Source organism: Pipra filicauda, unplaced genomic scaffold (genome assembly GCF_003945595.2).
Source record: "Pipra filicauda isolate LSUMZ 115617 unplaced genomic scaffold, ASM394559v2 scaffold167_size3244652_pilon, whole genome shotgun sequence".
NCBI classification, from domain to species: Eukaryota; Metazoa; Chordata; class Aves; order Passeriformes; family Pipridae; genus Pipra; species Pipra filicauda.
This window is the reverse complement of record NW_024104184.1, coordinates 2,646,093-2,670,812: the sequence shown is the minus strand read 5'-3', so window position 1 is coordinate 2,670,812 and position 24,720 is coordinate 2,646,093. Positions and strand designations below refer to the sequence as shown.

The following is a 24,720-nucleotide window of genomic DNA, read 5'->3' as shown; positions in this document are numbered from 1 at the left end:
GACATGGGGCAGAGAATGGAGGTTGTGGTCAGTCTTGATACGTGGCAACATGGCTTTTTGCCTAGCAACTATTATTTTCACTTTGAGGAGAGGAGAAGCAGCTTTTTCCTAACAGTAGCAAGACAAAACTAAGATTTTCATCCTAGTAAGTAAGGTAAAATAAGGATTTTAGATCATAAGTCTATTTGTCTTTTGTATACACACTTCTGGTCTCCATTAGAGTATATAATCTCCATTAGTAATGAGTGTGTTTTGGCACAGTATGATGCTTTGGATACTCTACTAGTGATGTGTAATGTATAGCAGCTGATGCAACAGCTCATCACCACTAAATGAAGCAGATCCAGATGCCTTCACCTCCTCATGCCTCTGCCCCAGGTGCAGACTCCATCCTCCTCCTCGTGGCTGCTGGGCAGCGTGTTGGAGTCCCCAGAGCAAAAAAAAGTGAATACATTCCTCTTGTGGTGGTGATCATATCAGATCACAAAAATGTCCCAGAGCTCCAGTGGCACCCAGACAGTTATTGCACAGCACACCGTCTGTGGGTTCAGGAGGGAGAGGAGAGAGGGAGAGTAAAACAACCATCTGTTGGTGGCAGCAAGATTGACATGGCGGCTTGCTGACCTTAAAAGTTCTTGGACCCCTTGGAAAGACTGGTGCATCCTGAAGTGAGCAGTACATATTGCAAAGGAAGTATTAGCCAGTTGTGCTATTTCATCTGAGTTTACAAGGGATTTTCCATTCAGGTAACTGCACAGAAGCCCTCCAGCATAGGCACCTGTTTGCATTAAACGCTGCATTTGCTGTAGTTAACTGCAGTGCCAATGTGTGAATGAAACTGGGTCATACTTCTGCAAAACTAAACAAGGCATTATTAATGTGTCCATCAACTACTGAGGATATGATATGTTTTCAAACTTCATTAATTCTGTACAAAAGCAATGACAGACACAGTATTGTTTTCACAGCTGGGGGTGAAGGATGTCATACACAAACCTGCAACGTCTGCCTCATTTGTGGATTTGCCATCCTTTTCTTAAAATGAGTAAAATATAGATGAAAATTGGAGACATTCACCTGAACTCCTCAAAGCAAGTCAGTAATTACTAAGTATTAATCCCATTGTACTTTAATTCTGTGAATTGTAAAACACTTTCCAGCATGATGGAACAGATTGTCTGATCCACTTGGAAGCTGATGAAACTTAACACCAACAGACTCCTTCTTTTTGAGACACATTTCCCTGTCTTAGAAAAGTACATGAATCCAAGTGCCTTACACCCTTGAAAGTAAGGCTGACTTTACTAGAGCAGGGGCAGAGGGAACCAGAATAAGGCACCAATTTTCCATGGGTACAGGGGTGCCTAAAGCCTTTTGCACAGTGGAATGAGCCTACCATGCCAAAGCCACTGGAAGCTTTTTCCTTTCTCTGAAGGAGAGCTGGATCAGACCAGCATCCAGTTCCTCCATGAGAAAAGGGGAGTCAGGCCACATGATAAAAACACCATTATCCTTTGCAATGAGAGCTTCCATGCATTAATTAAGTGTGCTTTGTAATCACATCTTCAGCTAAATTCCCTCATCCTTCCTCAACACCTGCCTTTAGACATGCCCACCTGTGCATAACCAATTCATGTTGGTACCACACAATCTAACGGAGTTAATTTCCAAAAATAAGTGGTGTCTCTTCAGCAGTCTTATAACAGCATATATTCCTGTATTTAAACTTCCATGATTGCGCGAGGAATATATGTGAGGAAATATTTACAGACACTCTGGGACTCACACTTATAATTTTGGAGTCATATGCATGCTTTTTTTCCCACTGTGTTTAAAAAGGGTGTGCATAACGGCACTACAATATTATTACATGGTGTAATTACACAGGCTAATTACATGATTATATGTCTTTACACTAATTAGACACTTAAAAACCATTACAGAAATGTTGTGAATGTATTTGAATCAATTAAATTATTTTTAAACCCACTGAGGCAACTAACAAACAAAAAAAACCATCAAGGGGTAGCAAACAAACCTGCCAAACACATGGTATGATACCCCATTGGGTCTTGTGAGAAACACCTTGGTACTGTTTTACTCTCAGATGAACGGGAATGTGAAACGTAAAAACAACCATTTTGTGCTCCATGTACCTGGAGCAGAATTTTGTAACATCTTCTAGCGTTGTTGCTCTACAGCAAAAGATTTATAGCCCAGATCTGGTACCTTGAGGACCTGGAAAAGATGGTTGTTCATGGCAAGTCAGGCTGCTAATTCACTGGATTGAACCCAGCCCTATCTGTCACGAGCTAGAACCAAGTAGGATGGTTGTGAACAAGTACAGAGACCAGGGAAAGTACAGAGCAGAGCTATACCAAGAGATCTGGACAGAAAGTAGACAGCCTTGGGGTTTGGTGCCACCAGGAAAGATGGGGGAGACAGAGCCAAGGCTGGACTGGGATGCTGATGGCAGCCCTGCTGCACTCAGGCTAAGCAGGGGAGGATGCTGGAGGCTGTCAGACAGATAACAGAGCAGGAGCAGGGGTGTGCAAGTACCTCCACTCTGTCCTGCCATGTCAGGGTGCCCGATGATGAGGACCATGGCTGCCACCTTGCTCAGTTGTGGGGGGCCTTATGAAGGCACGAGGATGCCCCTTCTGCTGGTAACAATGGGCACAGCTGAGTCTTGTATGGAAAATCCCATTTTCCAGAGAGCATCTGGCAGCCTATTAGTGAGAAATTGTACAGAAATCTGTTTCTACTGATTATACTTCTGCTCCTTGGAAGCAAAGACTTAATTTTTCAAGGCTGTCAATATAATGTTTTCTGTAAGCACTAAACTCACCTGAGAACATTTTAAGCCCTGGGACATTTCCAGCATGAAAGAGAATGTGACCAGCTCATTTATCCCAAACCTTGCTAAGGAACAGTCTCATTATGATCGCAATGCACAGAAAACGATAAATTATTTGGTTTGTCTGTATCTTGCTTTGTTTCTGTCTACGCACTAAAGGGTATTAATGCACTGACAGGATTTGTGTATAGATTAACAGCAGATCAGCAGCATAATTGGTGCAGAATTGGTCGTAGGTTCCCAGCCCTGTCAGCAGTGAATGAGTAGGTATTTTTCTGGCATGAGCCTGCTTGGGGGAATCCCACTCCCAGATTTTATGGTTCCTGTTTATATATGAAAGGAAGAACTTTATTTAGGCTTTGATAAGCAATGTCTTCTACTCACAGCATAACCATTAGAAGCTCAGCAGATGTGTTTCATGAGATATATAACCCTTTCAAGCTCCTTTTTATCCTTAAGGCACAATAAAACCTTCACACAAGATAAAGATAGTAAGTCTAACTTCCATGGTTTTGTTCAGCTTCATGTAAATTTGTTCTGTTTGCAGTTCATTTTGTAGTTTCATTCTCCATTCATTCCATATGGTTATTTAAAATATCTCTATTGGTGTCTCCCTGTATGCATCTGCCACTCCATTCTGGGTTTTTTTTTTTACTTTCCTGAACAGCAGGGCTGCTCTGTTCAAGAAGCTGCTCCTTTTTCCTCTCCATTTCTCACCGTTCAATCACATTTTAATAAACTTCAGAAGACGCTCTGTATTTTTCTCACAGCGATGATTGCATCCCCCCTAAGTTCAGGGAAGGCTGAGACAGCAGTGTCTAACATATATATGGAGCCCATACACTGGTTTCAGGCACATAACACCATCAAGCTGATTACAGCTATATCTCTGTTGGCCAACACTTCACACATCCAACAGGGTCAGCTCTGTTTCTAACTCTGTTGACCTCAGGAGAGATGCAGCAAAACTCCAGATAGAAGGGCCAGACTGAGCTTCAGGATAGCTTATAAAGGCAGAGCAATGGAGAAGGAGTAGCACAGGCTAAATGTATCCATAAATAAATGCATCTGAATGCTGGATAATGTAGATGAACAATGCCTACATCAGTGCACCTGCCACTGCTGTAAGCCTCACTAAGTAACCTATAGGCCACAGCTATCCTCATTTATCCTTGATTACAAGCTGCAGTCACTCTACCAGATAACTGCAACATAGACATCTCTTCATTTGGTTTTGCCTTACATCCCCTGTATGTCTCTTCTGCAATAGCATAGCCAACGACAACACAGCCACTAACACATTTCAGGTGGGATTCACATCCAGAAGACACTTGTACATAGGTGTTGACACATGTGAGGTACCTAAGCTCTTGTATCCAGGGAGATGTAGTCAGTACTTAATGGAGAGCCGAGTGCTGAGTAAACTTGTCCTTCATGAGATGAACATCAGGTGTTCACATTTAAGTGCCCACTGCCATTTGAGATTTCTGAGTGGATGCAACATATCCACAGTGGTCTAGAGATGCCACATAGATACACCTATTTTCATGCAGTGACTTTTAAAGGGGCCTGTTTTTTAAACTGTTAATAAACACTACAAGCTTCCTTCCAGTATAAATTGCATTAAACTACAACAGCACATCATCCAACTCATCCATAAGAGAAGGACAGACACATCTTCTACATCTAGTTTGGGATCCCTGGCTACAACTGTATTAATGAACTGTACATGAACAAGGGCTGAAACGCTGTTCCTGGCTCTCCAGGCTGTTAACACGCTGTTTGTGCATTTTCCTCACTCTGGATAGCAATGTCTGGGACAAGGTTTGGGAGATAACATAGCCCAAAGCCACTAGGCATAGGAAGGAGGTCGTTTTGGGTGGAGGGGACTGGAGGGAGGCAGGGTGGGGGAGGCAAGGATGGATGCTTGCTGTGCTGTGCCTCTTGCCCTCAGAACTGGAGAGGGGAACACGGTCCATTTTCATTTACTGGCATAGATGTAACCCCAGGCTCCAATGTAAAAAGCTGCTCTCGCAGGGTGTGCTGCTGTAATCTTTGCTATGGGGTGTTTTCCTGCTGTCTCTGCTGTTCGCTACCTGTCCCAGCATCCCCTGGCAAATCTTCCTCTACATTCTCTCGCATCACCCCTGTTCAGTCTGCCTCACTTCCAGCTCTACCTCACCACAGTAAATACACACTGCGAGTGATCTAAATTCATCCCTCCTGCTGGAATTTACTTTTGTTTACTTAAATAACAGCACAATATAAACCTTAATCTGAAACTCCTCTTGACCTTTGCAGTTTTCAGTCTTTTCCTCTGCAGGGCTTCCCATGAGCCAAAGAAAACTGTTACCCTTTTGGGCAAGGGCAATAGGCAGTGAAAACTGTAAATTATTAAGTGTGTTTAGCAGGCTGGCCTGGATTTAGAAAAAAAAAGTGACAAGTAGTTGGAAATTAAGCCAAAGAGCAAGATCTTGTGGTTGCATCTGCCTCACTGAAAGACAAAGACATTTCATAAACATAATGACATGTGGAAACTGAGTTAAATTAGGCATCAAATACGTCTGATAATATATTGTTACAAAGAAAATTGAAAAATGAAAGGTTTCAAGTGCCAGGTCTTCAAATGAGAAATGCAACACTTTGTTTGCAGACTCCTGTTTGCTGTGAGGTTTTTCTCAGGGGCAGAAGAGGAAGCAGGGGAGCTGTAACACTTGCAGCATAACCGAGGGCTCGATCCTGCATCCCTGATGCAAACTAAATTCCCACAGCCAGTTTTCTAAGTAAACAGAGTCAGACCTTTCCTTAAATATCTGCCCTCTGCTGAGTCATCAGTGCAGGAGGATGAGGTCCTCTCTCGGCCTGGATGCAGCAATAGGATTAACACCCTCTCTGTGGCTGCTCTCAGCCCCTCCTGCCGCCTGTTCATCCATCAGTGTCAGTTCTGCTTTCCCCCCAAAATTAGATTAATCTGTCATTCTGGAAGTGATAGCTCAAACTATTTTCATACAGTATTGCTGCAAAGGAAATGTCTGAAAAACTTCTTTCTCCACTGACTTACTATGCTCCTTTGCTCTGTGAAGGTGACAGTGACTACATCAGGCTGCAACCAGACCAGATACGTCTGTGGGATTGCACTGATTTCATTTAAACCAGATTCATGCCCTTTTTAGTTCCTGAGAACCCCAGTACAATTTTCTCAAGGTTTAGATCATACCATTTACTAAACATTCCATATCTATAACTAGACAAGATAGAAGTCTGAACAGTTAAGCCTCTTGTAACTGTAAAAGGCAAACTTCCTCCCTGACATCACATCAGTCAAATTCCAGAGGAAATGCCCCATGATATATTTGACTTAATAACTCAGGCACTAATCAATACAGCCCTAAGTGATTTAACCTGTGTCAGTAGGCAAATAATTTGAAAAGTTCTGGTACCTGAATAACTTCTGGATAAATTCTGTACATCTTGGTAACATAACTAAATTTGGTAAATAAGTTCCTCAAACTGCATGTCTGTCACTTGTTTCAACAGGTTATCTCAAACAAGGTTTCCCAGCCATTCCATTGCATGTGCTGTGTTTTCTCAGTATGCGACTGTTGTCAAAAGCTCCAATGGTTGAATGTTCCTGTGGAAATTTGGTACTGGAGCAAACAACCATGGCATCACACAGCAGACATTGGTGAGGCTGGCTGATACAGGAGACAGCCCACTCTGGCCACCTGCTTTTCACTGGTTTTCAGGGTTCAGTAAGTGTGTCACATACATGAATCATGGATAGCATTGCTTCTAAACATGGCCAAAAATGCAGAAGAAATTAAAAACATAGTAAGTGGAGATATTTTTTCCCATGATTGGTTCCTCTCAACCATATTATAAGCACTGTTGATTTTCACTTTTCTGCAAATATACTTTTTCCAGAAGAAATAGAATTAAAACTTTCATTTCTCTTGCTAAATAAATGTAATATCAAGGCAATGATGCTGTGTGAGCAAAGTAGAATAAAATCGAGTTCTACTTTCTATTAGGAAAAAAAATTATAACTTGAGAAAGAAAGAGTTTTGCTAGGCTCTAACTAATTTGAATAGTGTCAGCTCCTTAAGGTTAGAAATTTACTCTTTGCAGATAGAAAGGTTACTGTTGTTGATGGAAAACAATAAAGACTTTTTTACAAATCATGGTTGATTTATTGATACAAATTATTTTTCTTTTCCAGACAAAAATATTTACATTTCAATTTAGTTCACAATTTTTCTTCTTGTTTTTAATACATGCATGTACAAAAGTTATCAGCAATCTAGAAGAATATGCAGAAAGTTTAGACACCTCAAGGTTATCTTTATGTGTGTATTCTATTATTAACATACATAATAATTTTGATTTTTTTCTCATATGGGAACATTCAGGACAAAATGCATTGGAACATAAAAATTCTCCCCAATTTGCAGGGAACAAACAACAAGATTTTCTGGTAGTGAATTTGGGATAGAGAAGACATCTCAAAATAAATTTTTAATAACCAAAGGGCCAATGCTTAGTTTGATCCCCTGTCATTCCTCAGGCTGAACTGAAGCAGAAGTAGCCTCAAGTGTTCATCGGCCTGATACAGCACTTTGTATTCCAGGAAAAGAAAAAAAAACACTTTGTGTTTTTTCCAGTCCAAAACTCTAAAAAAAGCCAGAAAAGCATTTTGCTCATCAAGGTCAAATTGGGTAGATCCCAACCCACAGCAGTAAACACGCAGTGCTGGGGTGATGGGGATTTATGGACACTTGCAGCCTGCCCTCAAAGGCTGCTTCCACAGGTCTAAAGTGAGCATCCAGGAGCTCAGCCTTGCCCTGAGTGGCAGAGCACGCCCGTCTTCCCTCCAAAAGAAAAAAAAATATAATTAGTATGCAAAAAAAATAAAGAAATATCTACCCCAGAAAGAAAACCTTAATGAGGCATCATTTAATCGTGAAAGTACTTAATGAAATGCAAATGCTCTGTGTTGGTTAGACACAGAAATCTTACTGCCAGTGTAGGTTACACTGGCAAGGAAACACAGGGGAGGAGGGAAGCTACGGGAGGGCTTGTCTGTGGGAAGCGACATCTCCATGGCTGACATCTCCACATCTCACATCTCCAAACTCCAGCCCACTGTGCACAGGGCCCTTCAGTGAGGGAGCTGCAGGTACCTGGAAACATGTTTGAGCTCCCTTGGGATACAGTCCTGTCACCTCAGTTCAGAAGAAGGTGCCATAGAGGAAGGGAGACTGGGTGTTGGGCTTGCCAAGGTCCTTGTGCCCCAGGTTTGTCTGCTCAGCTGCACGTTTATAGACAAAACACACATTCTTGAAGTCTTACAGTCCACTGCTTTCCATGGAAAGCTCCTTTCCTTTGCCTCCGTCTCTCTCTCTCAACAGGTGAGTAAGTGAGCTGTGTTTCATCTTGTAAAAAGGGGTCAGTAATGCTGAGGGTAAGGGTATAGGGAGGGGACTGGGGTCATGGGTAAGCAATCCGCTGATGCTGATGGGATGAGGGGCCCACCAGTAATTTAGCCAACAGGGAGAGAAAAATTGGATCAAGCTACAGCATCCTGCCTGACAGTGTGAGAAATACTGGGTCACTTCGAAGAAGGTATTTTGTTGCTTTGGTATGTGCCAAATGAAGGGTGACCTTCAGCTACCTGACCTAATGAAAGATGTCCTTGCCCATGACAGTGGGCTTGAACTAGGTGATCTTTGAAGGTCCCTTCCAAGCCAAACCCTTATGACTCTAGAGTTCACAAGTCCTTTGCTGATGACGGGGTAGGACATGTCTTCACCCAAGGAATTACAGTGTTATGGTTTCATCCCACTTGTACCACCAGGCTTCATGTTGGGTGAGCAGGGTGAGGACATGAGCCACCAGCACTGGTGACCCAGAGCAGAGCACCGTGGCTGTCAGCTGTCACTGCTCCAGGGGCAGGTGCTGCAGTGTGGCCGATCGCAGGTGCCCACAGATCCAGCATACCCTGGGCCAGAGCTGCAAGAGTCCCTCCCACTTCTCCTTCAATTGAAACCCTCTCACTGATCCAAAAACAAACTTCAAGAAGCATTTGGATGATACTCTTAGGTACATGGTGAGACTCTTGGGGATGGTCCTGTGCAGGGATAATGATTGGACTTGATGATCTTAGTGGGTCCCTCTCAACTCAGCATATTCTGTCATTCTGTGAAACTTGCACTGCACAGAACTCAGACATCAGTAACTGCACTGAGCCTCTGCCACTCCAGCTGTTTGCAAACCTGGATTTTATGAAGCCTGATCACTTCAGTGAACAACCTCTTGACCCTGGTGTCCATCCATCACACAAAGCAATGTGTTTGCCAGCAGGAATATCTACTTGGACAGTCAATGATTTAATAAGCTTTTCTTCCTACACAGAGTTTATTGATTTTTGTTTTTAGTGAGAGCAAAAGACTGTATTGTCAGAGTAGGTGTTCTGCAGCACTTGCATCCTTTCCTCATGTATCCTTTGTTGTATCTTCCTCTGTATGATTTCCATCATCCCTTATTGCCACAGATATTCTTCCTGTCATCTCTGTGCCCTGAAGCATCTCATTTTCTTTTCACTTGTACCTTGATTAATGTCTTCATAACTTCTGCTTTCCTCTACTTTACTGTGGAGTGGTTGCTCTAGAAGGCTCTTTTCTGTGAAAACCATTGGGATTTGGGTTTGGATTTTTTTTGTAATTGTCATTAATTCCCACTTCTCCATTTGTCTTTAGCAATTCCAAATATTTTATCCCGATGTCTCTATTGATTTCTTTATTGCTCAAGTTAGCAATAAAAACAAAATGTTTTGTTTAAGAGTAGCTGAATCAGCTGATTTAAATGTTCATCTCTATCAACCAGAATGCTATGCTTTTTATTGCCGGCAAATGTGGACTTTGTGTCTTATTTGCACCTCACTTCTGATTGCTTAATTAGGAAAATAGTAAAAAAGTCAAAGGATTATACTACAGCCAAACTTGTAGATGCTCACAACAGAGAATGCAATCAAGTCTTCCAGTTTTCTGTCAAATAACTCATTCTCCATCCTTTTGAAAACACATCACTGACATGTTAGTTTTACTGTTTATTACCTCTTTCTACCTCTTAAAAAGAAAAAAGAAGGAAATATTACTACACTTAACCACACATTATTGAGTGGTATTACTCAAGAATGTAACTCTTGCATCCCAAGAGCAGCTACAGAAACTGCTTTTCCTGGAAAGTAATGGCAAAAAAATATATGGAGGTCCTGGAGGAAGGAGCGTGGACTAAGAAGAGAGCAGGATCTTAGACTTCTCACTATATCATCATGAGACCAGGCAATTGCCTGCTGAACATCCATGATCTGCAGCTTGTCAGTGGAAGTAACTGTTTGGGAACCGTTCATGAACTGAAAGAAAGCTACTCTCTCCAAGGACTGAATCCTCAAGGGTCCCAGACATGTGATCTGGCTTAATGCAAGGCACTGCAAGTTCAACCACAGTCCACACATCTTTCTTCTCCCAGGGTTGATCCACCATTGCTATCACTGTTCAGACTTTCTCTCTCCTATAGTAACCATATAGAGATTTTGAAAATTTCTTTAAATGCTGAGTAAAGGACTCTCCATCCTGAAAAAGTCTAGAAGCATCATGATAGGGTGTCAGCATTCTCAGCTTTTTTCCCAACCTAGATCTCCTCTCACTGAAGACATGCATTTTGCCAAAGATAAATTGATGAAAGCCTGAAACATTGTTCCACAGCACACTCACCTTCCTGTTGCAAAGCCAAGTGTGGGAGTTAATTTTTGCCAGCATCTTGTCATAAGACTGACAACTTAAAGGACTAAAAAGTAGCTACAATCAGCTTCAAAGAAGGTGGGGATTATTGTTTTTCTACAGGTGACATCATACCCACGTTATTTTGAGCCTTTTAGCTCTGTTGAGTCCAATCCCACCACAGACTGAATATTATAATTAATAATATGGGAACCATTTGCTGGATGCAAAGGCAGAGCCACAGCACAGTGTTTCTAGTCCGGGCTGCAGAACTGACACACAGACAGAGCATGCACAGCTGAGCTCACCACATAAGTGAGAGTGAAGCTGTCTAACACGTGTTTGAAGGATGTTGGTGATCCACTGGGGAAAAAATAATTGTTTAACTCTGTAAGGTGGGGAGATAGAGCAGGGGGAGGATATGTATTTCAGTGAAGAAAAAATATTGAGTTTCAGATAGAAAACTCTCTCAGAATGAGAACACAGGTTGTTCTCTAGAATAAACCCCCTGAGGAAGGCAGCACCCCCTGGAGTTGTGTCAGCCTGGCTCAGTGCCTCGAGCTGCCCACCCTGCTGGGAACAGCTGGGAGCCACCGTGATCCCCACTGCAATGCCCTGCTGTCCCCTCTGCTCTAGGAACAGTTTCAACAGACAAGCAAGGGGTTCATTGTGCTGCAAGGCATTTTGGAAACACAGACAGCCAGGCTTTTAGGACTTAAATGCCGGCGCTGGTTCCTGGCATGACTATCCTGATGGAAGGGGAGAAAGAGCAAACAGGATCCTCCTCACCCTGCAAGACTCACAGCTGACCTGCACATCCCTATGCTCCTCCAGACAGCTCATACAGGGTCCCAGAGCTTGAAGCTGGAAGACACAACTAGATTTTTTCACCACTCTTTAAATCACCCAGTTGTGCCCATATTGGCATGGACTGAAACGTAGCATATATATAAGAAAATTGTCACTCGGAAAAACATTGAGACATCTTCATCAAGCACTGCAGACTCCTTTTCTCCACTCAGCAGCTTGTTTCCAACCCTCACTATTAACATGTTTTGCCTAATTTCCACTTCATTTATATCTGGTTTCAGTTTTTAACCATTCATCCTTTTGCACCAGATTAAAGAGCTCATTTCTCCCCTTGAAGAGTTATTCACTGTAATCAAGACTTCTCAATCTTCTTTTTTATAAGCTAGACAGACAGTGCTTTTTAAACCTCTCTCACCCCATTAGGTGCCTTCTCTAGTTCTTGGCCCACTTTTGTAGTTCTCTGCCTCTTTCACAGTTTTTCAGCATCCTCAGTGGATGCTAACACTGCAGAAAGCACTGTCAGCCTCAGCTCCTGCCTCCCATCTCAGCATCCTTTGTTTAGCCAGCCAAGGTCTCATTAGCTTTCTCAGTTATTAGAGGACTTGAGCTTTTGGCCTCTTGTTTGGCCTCTAAATCCTTTTGAGAAAAAAATGTACTTAACTAGAGCAGCTGCTATTTCTTTTTCTGTGGAGATTAACTCTGTATTTGGCTGTACATAAAAACAGTGAATTTGTCTGACCAAGCAACAGGTCTCATATAACTGCCTTCTCTTCATCATTTAAACATAACATTGATTCTTGTGCAAGCTACAGATTTTATCAGTCATGATCTAATGTAGCATCTGCGCTGCTGATAAGTTTTAGGTCTAGGAAAACCTCTATACAACCCTACTAGGAACACTCCTGTTTAATGATGATGATTTATTGTCCAATGTGCTCAGGAAAAGCACTTCTTCATTTGTTTCCTATGTGCTTTATTAAACCTACATAGTGCCAGTGTTATACCCTGCAATATCAAGTCAAACACCTTAGAAAGTCTTTTATATTGCATATACATTGCATAAGTCCACATTTTATATAAGCTAATCTGAAATCTGGGGCAGTAGCAAAATGTTTGTCTATGCTGCAGGCTTCACTCTCACTGTGTTAGTTTGGCAGCTGGAGGCAATCTCCAGCCATAATCGCAGCACTCTGCAAGTGCTTATTTACTCAGGCGCCCTACCTGCCTCGTTAGCAGAGCAATTAAAGAGCCAGTTCAAGAGAGAAACCCCTCCACATCAATTCACTAAGAAAGTGATGACAGTGTTAGAGACAAACAAATGTAATTTGCTAATCAGCATTTTTCTGGCATTTACACAACCATTTACTCGATAATTCCCTTGCCCACACAGAGGGAGGACCTAAATATAGGAGACTTTTATTTAGGTGTGCGCAGAAGACTTGGCAATTTCCAGGGAGCGTTCCCTTCTACTCGAAATCCTAGATAGCACACTGCAAATCTGAAGATGCACATGGCCAAAGGAGGCAGCCTTGGCTAGGAACAGGTACCACAGCCAGGGACCAAGGCTTTGTCCCCTCCTGGCCCACAGCCAGGGATCAAGGCTTTCTCCCCTCCTGGCCCTCCAGAGGTCTCCAGGGGAGCTGTGAGAAGTCCTGGCAGACTTTTCATCTTGACAGCCACCTGGAAAGATTTAATACAGTAGAAAGGAGGAGAAAAAATATCTATCTTCCTGGAATACAAGGGAAGGAAACAGCAGGGGTCCACAGAAAAGCTCTTGAGTAGAAGAAGCTCTCCACTAACCAGGAAAAGCTGAGCATTTCCCCAGTGTTTTATGCAGAGCTCAGCAGGCTTTCATTTCAAATGCATCCTGGCCTTTACATTTTCTATCATCGAGCACAGATGGCCTTTCTGCATTGTATTGGCTTTCCTGGATCCCAAGCTTAGGAACCCATGTCTCCCCTCATGCTGCAAGCTGCCTACCTATATCCTGCTTTGTGAATACTTGAGGAGGGTGAGATCCCTAAAAGGTTGATGCTGCAGCATCATGTCTTCACACTATCACCACTTTGTGAATCTAAGAGTCCCAGAGTGCTCTGCACAGACAGCAATGGTGGTATAGGTCTACACTGACATCTGATTGTCAAGGTTTTTATGACTGATTTTCACAATCAAAATCCAGAAAACCTCGATCCAAATACCATTTATTTAATATTTCAGTACTACTGTGACAGCCACAGGAAAGCTGATGAATTTTGTCTCCTCTCCTAAGGAGTCAGGAACTCCTTAGGCAATGATACGAGTTCTCAAAAACTGCTGAACTGCTGTGCTGAAACTCTAAAGAAAAAAGTGCAACCTGAGGGAGAAAGAAGTCACAGAAGATTCCAGTGCAAATTATTAACATTGGAGGTATTTATTAGCAACTGCAAACAGGAGTGTGCAAAGCACTCGGCAAACAGCACAGCAGGCAGCAGAACACTTGGTACAGCTGCCTCCCCACTGCAGTGGGGCAGTGGCTGTAATGTGGCTGGGGAGGGCTCCTCCAGCACCCCACTGCTTCTTGTGCTTCCTGGCTGTCAGCCGTTGCCTTCTGATGATAAAGCAAATTTTAGGAGTCCCTTTGTTTAAAGCAGTTGTTAAGTTTGAAGAACTAACTGGCTTTCTACAAAGAAATAGGTGAAGTCTATACCTAAGGCATTCCCACTGAGCTGAATGCAAGTTTTCTTTGGGTTCCTTTGAAATCTTCCTCTTTCGTTGCAGAATTTCAGACTAATAGTTCTTCCTTTTTCGGCCTTTCCTGCTGGAATAAGGACTTTTCTTCCCCCACATGTGTCAGCAGCGTGGCAGCTGTGAGGCTGTGAGGAAGGAATGCAGTATAGGAGACTGGCAATGGCTGACCTTTTCAAAAAGATTTTTGGGGGACCCAGTTTGAACTGACCTTCAAAAAGAGAATGTCCAACAAAACCAATTCCTATACTGAGAAGTTTAATGCACCCAATGTCATTAGCTATTTTTGAGAAGCCTGGTCCCAATATTCAGCAGAAGACAAGGGTAAGGCTCGGCCCTTCCATCCTGTGTGATCATCCACCCAGCCCCATGGGGACCCCTGGCCTGCATGTCTGTGTTGAAGGACGATCCCATCTCCCCACAGCCAGGGTTTCTTCCCGAGTCGCTGTGGCTGTGCTGTACTGACTGGTTACCTACCCAGCTCTGCTGAGATGACTTTTATTGCCCTGCACTGTGGAAGCTGTTCCACTTTTTATAAATATCTCAAAGTTCACTGCATGGGGGGACTGCAACTAGGCCTTCCTCCCTCTGATGCGAGGACTAGGAACAGCTGCTTTGAGTTAGACCCTTTTGTCTGCAACCACTGGCTGTTACAGGGAATTATATTTTCCTTCCCGCTTCTGCACACAGGTAGTACCTGGTTTATAGTTTCTCTGAATGCTTTATGTTGCAATTTTACCTTTGAAATATGCACTTTTTAGAAGTCACTCTAAATTCTGATTATGTCTCTGTTTCTCCTGAGGAGATGAGAGAACGCACTACCTGTGTCCAAATTACAGAGTTAGCTACCCAGGTGCCACATACATGCCAAGTGGGATGAATAGTGGGAAGAGGTGCATGGCAGCAATTCACAGCCGTTGCTGCATATTTTACTCCTTGTACTTCTAATATATTAAATTGCTGCTTGCAGAGAGAGCAGGAATGCCCCTGGAAAAAAATGCAGACACAATGATGCCAGGAGGTAGCAGGAGTAGCTGTGACACCAGCTGGCTAGAGCCAGCTCCTTAGACTCAGCACCATTCCTGCCAGCCTGCAATTCCAGGGGAGCTGTAGGCTGCTCACCCCAGGGTTGAATTTTGGTGACTGCTTGTCACTGAATGTTTCTGATGATTGCCTTCTACATTTGCTAATAATAAGTGCTCAGTGTGGTGGAATTTACAGGCATGACGTTGCAGCAAGCGGAGAAGGATCTTGGCTGTGATCAAAAAGAGGTGCTTCTCTCTTGGTTTCTTGGTCCCCTGGTCCCGTGCAGCAAGAGGTTGGTGCCAAGCAGTGCTGGCAATTCCCAGCTCCTGCTGTAGAAAGCAGAAAGAAGCTGGTGGCCCTCCGAAACACAAAGCACTGGAAGGATGTTCAAGGAACCTGTGCTCGGATGGGACAGGGAAGGCGCGCCCAGTGCAGACGTACCCTCTGTGGGCCATGCCATCCAGAAGAGAAGGACCACAACAGTAAGGTCAGCATGAAGACATCTATTCTCATGGTGTGGAAACTCTCTTGAAGTTAATTACAATGGCCCTATTATTACAGTTGCACACAGCATTTATCCAGTATCCATCTAAATGAGTTTATCCTGATCCTGCATGACTGTGATTCCTGATTTGTACTAGTTTGAGATCCAAATCTGACCCCTTATCTAGCATGCTGCATACTGATGGTTAGAAAACTTAATTTGTCCTAGAATAGCCTGGTTTCATAAGAGGACATTGCACTGAGAGCCTTTTCTTGTATAATAATTTTGCTTTAGAAAGTGATTACTCATGGTTCCTATCAGATCTGAATTGCAGATATCTGGGGGAGTGTAGCACTGGGATATTTTAGATTGAAATCACTCTGTTATCTGTTCTACTGCAGCTCTCTTCTAAAGTAGACTTTATGTTATAAATTACTTTATAGATTTGTAAAGCATGACATAGAAACATTATATACCCTCTGAGTGCTTTAAAATTAATTTGTTCTTGAGCGTGTCCATGTATGAATGAATTTGACATAAGCTTTTCAATTTTATGCTTCAGTACAGAAAGTGTACACTGTACAAACTGTAAATCAACTGCCACACTTACTGAAATGACTACTCAGCTATGAAAAGAGTCTGCCCAATATTTAAAGAAGATTTAGATACAAAAATAATAATGTGTATGAGAGAGCTGACATACAGCCTTGGGACTTCTATCCTAAACCTGTGAGATTAGTGAAGTAGCATCAATGTGCAGATCCTACAGGCTGGAGCTGGTTAACAGAGAGACCGGGGAATTGAAGGGGGTCAGTTGAAATCGTGGCGTTGTCTTGACCACCATGTTGGTGGAACTGAAGGATTCACAAAGATTCACCAGCAGCCCTCCTACGTGTGCAGGCAGAGCTCACAGGCATGTGCTGTCACAAAAAGTGTGCTTTTAGTGTGCAGATTGATGTTCAGAAGGGGTGAACAGCATTTAGAAACAGCATTTTTAGTTATTTTAATAATTTAAAAATGTAGTTTGGGGTCATAACAATTCTTGATGAATTTGGGTCAAATTCAGCAGTAGTGGCTCTAGCCCTCCCTTGCCCGGGATAGAGGAGCCATCACTGCTGCTCATCCATCACATTGAAAGGAAGTTTTGGGGAATGTTTCTGAAATCTGTTCTTTCGGTATGATTTAGTTTGGTGTAAATGGCTTCACTGGCTACTGCCACCAAGCTACAACCCGAGGGTGCTGTGTCTCTGCTCAACTGCTGAGCATTTGTACAGTTGCAATGAAATATAAAATAGTCACAGCAGGAGAGCTGGAGAACATCTTATTTCAGATGACCTCTGGCTGGAGCTAGAGAACATCTCTAGTAAAAGAGGGGCTTTGGCTCCAATCTCTGCTTGTAACGGACTGTGTTTTTGACCTCAGTGAACACTCTCCTTTGAACACCAGGTCAGGGAAGAATAGCTGCTGTACTTTATTCTTCCACTTTGTGATGCCAGGCTTTTTTTTCCTCTACTTTTATACTATGTCCCTCAAATCGTGTATTTTGTTGATCTGAAATTAATTTCATTTCAAAAGGTTGACAGAAATCTTTTTTTTTTCTGTTTCTACTGCTGAACCAAAAAAAAATCAATGATTCTTACAGCTGCCATGGTGAGAACCCTCAGCTCATGCTGCCGTACTCAGAGTCTAGGGACACCCAAAACAAAAGCAGCAACCTAAAAGGGAAAGAAACTAAAAGACACCTCACCCAACTGCCATAGAGATAAGTATTGAGATTCCTGATGACTGTAGTGATTCAGCAAAGAAATTTTTGTCTTCTATACTACAGGGAAGTTTACTATATAAACTTCTTTTGCTAAGAAGCAAAACCAAACCTTTTGATGAGTGCAATATCTTCAGGAACAGATCTTTTAAAAATCATGCCTTGATGATAATAACATAAAGGGATGAAAATTGAAGGTGTGATTAAATAGATTAAGTCCAAACTTTGTTGCTTCTCTGAGAAAACAATGGAGATAAGCTTCAGTCAGGAAAAGATGGAAGAAACTGTGTTTCCTTTAAACAGGGTGTTAAATACTGTGTTCTTATAATAACAGGCACAACATGGTGCTTTTAAATAGCTTAGTTAATAGAGGTTCCATCAACTCTGCATTGTGCCACTTAGATACCATCACAGGCATGTTTTGCAAACAAAAGAGCTATTCAGATGAAAGTATTATTATTACTAATACCCAATTCCTACTAAAAACCCAACAATGCGTTTTATGTGGGTAATTATTAATATAGCATAAAACTAATATTACCACTACTATTAATAGCTGCCTGCATAAAAAAAAAAATGTTTGGTTTTCAGGTGTTTATTTTTTCAGAAGTCAATGGGGAAACCTTTTCTCCAAATGTTTTTATTAAAAAATATGACAGAACTACTAAGATGTAGTACACTTCTCAGCTCAGCCTTGTTATTGGCTCCCCCTGGGATGCTCTGGGATCTAGGCAGGTGCTCAGACCCTCCCTGCTCAGTGCTTTGCTGACAGCAGTGCACTGCAGAAACCAAGTCAGAGTTCCCTCTGCTTCTCTTACTCACCCCTTTCCCAGTCAGCATGTGAAAAGGAGAGAAATGTCTTCTCCTCCTCCTTGCAGGCTCCAGCAATGAAGGTGGGTCTGGCTCTTGAGTGCAGATCTCCATCCAGCAAAGCTTTTAAGCATGCAATTAATACATCCCCGTTTAGAAAAGTGCAGATGTAGCTACATTTTGCCAAGTGAGACCTGGGAGAACACGCCAACTAAGGGACTTTGGTAAGTGCTTTGGTGAGCAGGGATGGGCAGCTGACAGGGGACCACAGAAGGGCAAACAAGGAGGGGGAGCAGCACCAGTGGCATTGGAGCAACAGGAGCAAGGAGAGCTGAGTCAGCCCATGACTCAGAAAAACCCACTCCAATTTCAGTGCCTTTGTTGGCTCTGGTATCACCTTTTCCAAGTCACTTCACCGTGCCATTAGTTAGTAACAGCAACCTCTTTGACAATATCCTTCTGAGTTGTACACAAATGAAGAGCACATTGTGAAAGCCAAGTGTTAATGATGACACTTTTGGAGAAGTTACCTGGCTTCAGTGGCAATTTCCATTCTCTCTCTAGAACTTACTTGAAGTTCTTGATTCTGACCTTGGGGACACATCTGGGGCCTCGCATCTTCCACTGCTTTGCACTTTTGTAGTCAGGATCCCATTAGCTGAGGGACAAGGAAAGAGACAGAAGCCAGGGCGAAATGCTCAGCTCATGGGCTCAGATTAGTTCCTCAAACACCACAGGCAGATTTAAGAGTAGCCAAGGAAAAGTAACGCACAACCCCTCTGCTTGTGGCAGGCTGTGCGTGCCACGTTCATGCCATCCAGCGTCAGCGCCTGCAGGGAAAACAGCAGCTTTCAGGCAGGTTGGTTTCAAGAATGGGAACAACTGAGTGTATAAGAAGGAAAGTGAGATTTCTGTTGTTGGGAGAAAAAATTAACACAGTAAATAAAACACCAGATCAGCTGAAGAGCACAGCCTCTCAGGAGGCTCTGGGCACTGCCTGGGGCCAAACCCCAGCTCAGCAGAAAAGCAGGGCACAAATCCAGATGTTCATGTTGTCCCAAATTACATGCTCAGAGTACTCCCCAATACCCAGGTAGCCTGTTGCCATGACTGGTACTTACCTTTGGTATATGGGCTGTTAATTTACTGGAGTGTTTGAAGCACTACATTAAAATGCCTCTGATGATCTCAATTTGGAAGCCCTCCTTCTACATAATGGTTCACAGGAAAGGTTTTTTTTTGGAGATGTACCTACCAAAAAATTGCTAAAGGCTGTGTTGTTGAAGACAAATGTAAGAGTTGTTGTCATCTAAAATAAGCAGCTAGTGCACTTTGATGTACAGCAGAAACTTTTTGGATGTTACAAAAATAGCCCCTTGTATTAATCTGACAGGTCCAGCCCCCACAGAGGTGTACAAAGCCTTAGTGCAAGCAAATACCTTCTGATGCCTTGCTGAGTCACTACATCACCAGCTCCTCACAGAAAGCCTTCACCTAAATATGTACTGTATGCTTCACTAATTGCTGTGATGTGTAAAACAGGGCATGTGAGGATGATACAGGTTACAGGGGCTGGACTGTGAAGTTTAATTATAAGTTACAAAATCTCAGCATCATAAAGATTGTTTCCATTAGTGATCTGACAAGGCTTCTTACATCTTACTGCAAGATGTCTATGGCTTTAACTCATTGAGTGCTTTCATTTTCCCTCAAGAATAGGAGAATTTAATCATAAGAAACAAATTAAACAAATACTTTTCCTACTAAATATGCTTAACCTAAAGCTTTCTCCTTATTATTTCATAAATGCCTTGAGATTATAGAGGCTCAGCTAGCTTAGTGGAGATGAATTGCATGTGATCCTGGGAATACAGCCATTGCATTAGTTATTCTTCCTTTCCATGGCGTTAGGCTTTTTGTAAATAATCTGCATGTTTAATCAATGGAGACTAATTAAGAAAAAGGGGCATGCTTTATTGTTGTATTAAAACCTGTTCATTGCCATAGGCAAGATGTCATCAATATTTCTAGCTGAAAATACTATTTGTGATGTACATCATGGAGAATTTTACTGTAACCATTAAAAAAGCTAAAAGAATATTTTATCACTGGGTACAAACAGCTATATGCAGATTTACAACTATGTAACCAAATGCATAATTCATACGATATTTTGGAAGAAAGGGATTATAATGAACTTGATTACTTCAAGGATCCCAAAAGACAGAAGAATCTCTTTAAACTACCTCCAGAGCAAGGCTGCTCTAAATAAGACCAGTCAAGTGCTAATATCAGTTATTCCACTGTAAGTATGTACTTTCTTTATTGACTTTAATGGATTTTTCCTAAATTCACAGTGGTAACAAAACGGTTACCACTGCCCCGAACGGCTGATTTATATGCCAAATAGCATGGTGGAGTAAATGCCACTTAGAGCCAGATCTATCAACTTTTTTCATACAATCATATTAATTTAAGTAGAATCAATCAAGTCAGCAGAATTCAATCAGGCAATGTCTACATTAGCAATAGGAGCAGCACTGTGGCATGAAACAACTTGTGCTGGGAGCCGGATGTCCATGCCAGTGGTACGATGGAGAAAGGACGTTATTCCAGCTGAGCTCCTGCTTGGCCCCACACTTACTCATTAGCAGCTAGAACAAGCACAGTAACTGGGAAATTCACTTCAGAAATGTTCTTATAAAAACAAGGATGTGGGCACATCCCCAGATGGCCACAAGCCTGCCAGTATCTCACACGCATCATCACAGTTTAGTGAAGAAAAGGGGTTAGGGATCAGTCTTCCCAGGGCACCACAAGTGCTGGGTCATTCCCATGGCTGGACTTGCTCAGGAGACAGACATGTACTGTATACACTTAACCTGCTTAGAAACCTATATTATATGTGCATTTTGAAGTCCAGGCTGATGCAGAAAGAAAAGCTCAGTGAAAGGAACATCTCTCAATGAAAGGTGCCGAGAAGGAACTCAAGGGTGGACAAGAGTTTTACCTCCAACCAAAGGAAAATGTTGTTTATTAACCAGTGAAGTGCCAGAAATTATTCCTACTGCAGCTGCATAACACTTAAGTATGGAGAAGAAAAATGGCTTAAATAAGCCCTTAATTAAGAGGGTGGCAGGAGTGTCTCCTGCAGAGAGAAGATGTTGCCCAGGACAATAAACGTGTGCAGATTCCCCAGGACACTTGAGCAATGAGATTGACTCTACTTACATGTGCTTTATGCTAACTGGATGATAACTAAGTCTTCATCTCCATGGGGATGGTGAGCCTAAACCAAGGCCCATGGGACAGGCAATAAGTGCCCGAGCTCCCCTGAGTCTTCTCCATGGCATCCTAGGGAAGGGACTGTGCATTCCCATGTCCTGAGGCAGCGGCACAGACTATGTGTCCTGCAGGGCTGGACAGGCAGGGACATCCTTGGGCAATCCTGGGGAAAGTTTGTCTGTCTGATGAATGGCAGAGCATGGAGCGCTTGGGAGCCTTTGTCAGCACTTGAATAAGGAATCTGTTTTCCTAGGGTATTTCCCGAGTGTATCCAATGGGTATAGTCCTGAATTGTAACAACTGCCAATTAATTTGCACAAAACAGCATCAGTTCAACTTAACCAGGATGTGCCGGAGGGAGACAGAGAGCCAAGAATGATTACATCGCTACAAATTCCTGATCGTTTGCTCTCGCAGTGCAGAAGGATCAAAATAAAATAGCAGTATAGTAAAATCACCATCACTTGTTTAATAAGCTATTTTACCTTGCTTTTTTTCCAGCATTATAAATGAGACAGCTGCTTTTGTTTGTATCTCAGTACTCATCCAGGGTGTGTATCTTTGAGCACCTCTATCCGTTCCATGTTGCATTGCTGAAATAATAAGAGGCAAGCCAATGGAGCCACTCCAGGACGTGTATACAAAACAGTCACAGCTCTCAAGAAACACAGAAATCAAAAAAATTCTTTTTCCAAAAAAAAGTATATACACACATACACAAACGTTTTTTTCCTTACTGCCTACTGTGACTCTTCAGAAAACTTAATATATTGATTATTTTCACCAGGGACATGCCAATCACGTAATCAATGCATTTAGATACTTCCAGCTATTTCTCATTTCTTTGCTGTTTTTTGCAGCTCTTCTGCATTAGACCCAGCTAGAAAATACAGCTCTGATGATATTTTGACTATTTGTGATTTATATCTCAAATCCACATTAAAGTCCTTAAATTCTTTTCAGAACAGTTTTCAACTGATAGTGGAACCATTGGTCTGTGTTCTTAGTTAAGAAATTACTGCTTTAAGATAGTGTCTCAAATTCTATATATTTTAGCATCTCCTTTGAGGCTCCTCTTGAATAGCAGAAGTTTAGGCCAATTGATTGCTCTGCCACCTTTTCAGGAGGTAATCTTGTTTCCTCCATCTTGTTATGGATTTTTAGCTGTTCCGTAGTGTAATGTGTAGATGTAGAAGTACACTTCTTTTCTTGATAAAAATCCTTCAGCTTCTGGATGACTTAGTATCTGTCCTCATCAGACGTGAAAGGTTTATGCACTATACATAGTACTGTAAATTCACAATAAATTGCAGTAGGTGACTGAAGATACTTTGAAATCCAAAGTATTGTTAAGTTCCCCTGGGCTTTCTCAGGGCATCATAGGCACAAGATCTCACTGGAGCAGTCTTCTATGGGTGCGTAATTAAAAGCACGCTGTATGGCTAACCTTAACATCTAAGCCATTAGGAAAGTTTGTGTATCTAAGGATTTGGTAGGCTGGGTCTTTCAAATGCTACCTATGATTTTGGAAGTATAATCAAAAATTATGAGCAGTATATCAACAAGATCTAGATTTATAATTTTTATTTTATTACTGCAATTTCCCCCCTAGCAGAAAGACTTTTGTAGATCTGTACATACTGAGATGATAACTGATACAGTTTTATCTTTGATCTAATTCATTGTAATGATTTGTAGGTATTTGTTTCTTAATTTTGCCTCTTCTTTCAGATATTTTTTGAGTAGCTAGATAAACACAGTATTTAAAATTGCCCACTGATCAAAAGGTGTTACTGGGTGCTTTCATTCTGACATGACAGCAAAAAAATGCATCTTACTGACACGAAAATTCGTCGCTTGTTTATGTGTGCATTTATGTTCTGTCACTATTTCTTCTCTGTTAATCCTGTTTTTTTTCATTTACCTCCTTAATAATCCATAGAATCACTCACCTGGCTTTCAGAAAGTTCCCTGTCTGGATAAACCGAGACAGAAACCATTCACACTTCACACTACTGCCAATAATGAGATTGTTTACAAATTATACTATGATGTGCAAGATCTCATTTGATTATACCTTAACTATTCTGTTTTTCCCTCCCTACCTCACAGATGATGGAAATGCTTAAAACAAGTTAAGGTAGTATGACACAGACTAACGTAAGTGTGAGCATGGCATCCAGGGGACAAGCTGTGAAATGTTTGCGCGCTTCTGCCAAAATACATTGCATGGCTTTCTGCTGTTGTCTCGTGTTTCTGATGTTAGGCAGCATGTTCAGCAACATGTGTTTCATTTATATTCCCAGCTCAGCTTTGGGTTTGTATAGCCTTAATATTCCGCCTTTTTCAGTAGCTTGTGGCAGCTGCTAGTGGCAAATCTGCAAGCTGTGTTTGTCATTCTTGAGTTACCGTCAGAAGTACCTGCTAGGATCAGGACCCCACTGGATATGGTTGTTTAGAAATCTGAGGTAGAAATGTCGAAGCGTGCAATTCAAATGGGTCAGGAACAGAATCGACCCTTCTGTGCTTGCTGGTGGAAAGCAGCAGCTCCCAGTTTGCCTTTTTCAGAAGTCAAGGCTGGTACTAGTGCAGCTGGCTCTGCTACAGCATCTGTGCCTTCGCAATGTGAATGCTTTGTGACGACTCCTCTGTTGTCAAACTCTTGCTTCGTGTGACAGATGACACTTTCAGATTACAAATGTTGTTTTCACAGTCTCTGTTAAAAAAAGACTATTTTTGATTCAGGCAAATATTATGTTTTCCTGTGTTTATATACTTCTTTTAATCTTAGTGTATGTAAAGCTTGTGAAGGTGAGACCAATCACAGCAGCTTGAAACATGCTTATCCACACAAGTCTTCTGGTGCTGCCTGTTGTTGAGAGACAGAACTCAATTATTCCCTACCTGGGTTTCTCTTCTCCCAGGATTGTCACTCATATTTTAAGCATGCTGGTGGGGGTTTTTTTGTCATAAGGCTGGTCAATTATTGACTAGGTTGCCCAGCAAGGTAGTGTCATCTCCATCCTTGGAGATAGTCAGAACTTGACTGGACATGACCCTGAGCAACCTGCTCTGGTTGAACCTTCTTTGAGAAGGGAATTGGAATACATGACCTCCAGAAGTCCCTTCCTACTTACAGTTGTCAATGATCCTACAATTTCATGACTGTACAGGTGGGGATTAG

At 42.1% G+C, this 24,720-nt stretch overlaps 1 protein-coding gene across 3 annotated transcripts in view; it reads left to right on the top strand.

Annotated features, from left to right (window-relative positions):
* Positions 1–24,720, top strand: part of LHFPL3 (LHFPL tetraspan subfamily member 3) — a 244,511-nt gene that overhangs the window by 183,447 nt on the left and 36,344 nt on the right. Inside the window, exon 3 of one of the 3 annotated variants that reach the window (XM_027751845.2) lies at positions 23,649–23,676. The exons of 1 other annotated variant lie outside the window; for it this stretch is intronic. In XM_027751845.2, the coding sequence (XP_027607646.1) occupies positions 23,649–23,665 (17 nt within the window). In that variant the 3' untranslated portion in view covers positions 23,666–23,676. Of the gene's footprint in view, positions 1–23,648; positions 23,697–24,720 lie in introns of all 3 variants that reach the window. One more of the 3 variants, XM_027751844.2, reaches the window with a different exon arrangement.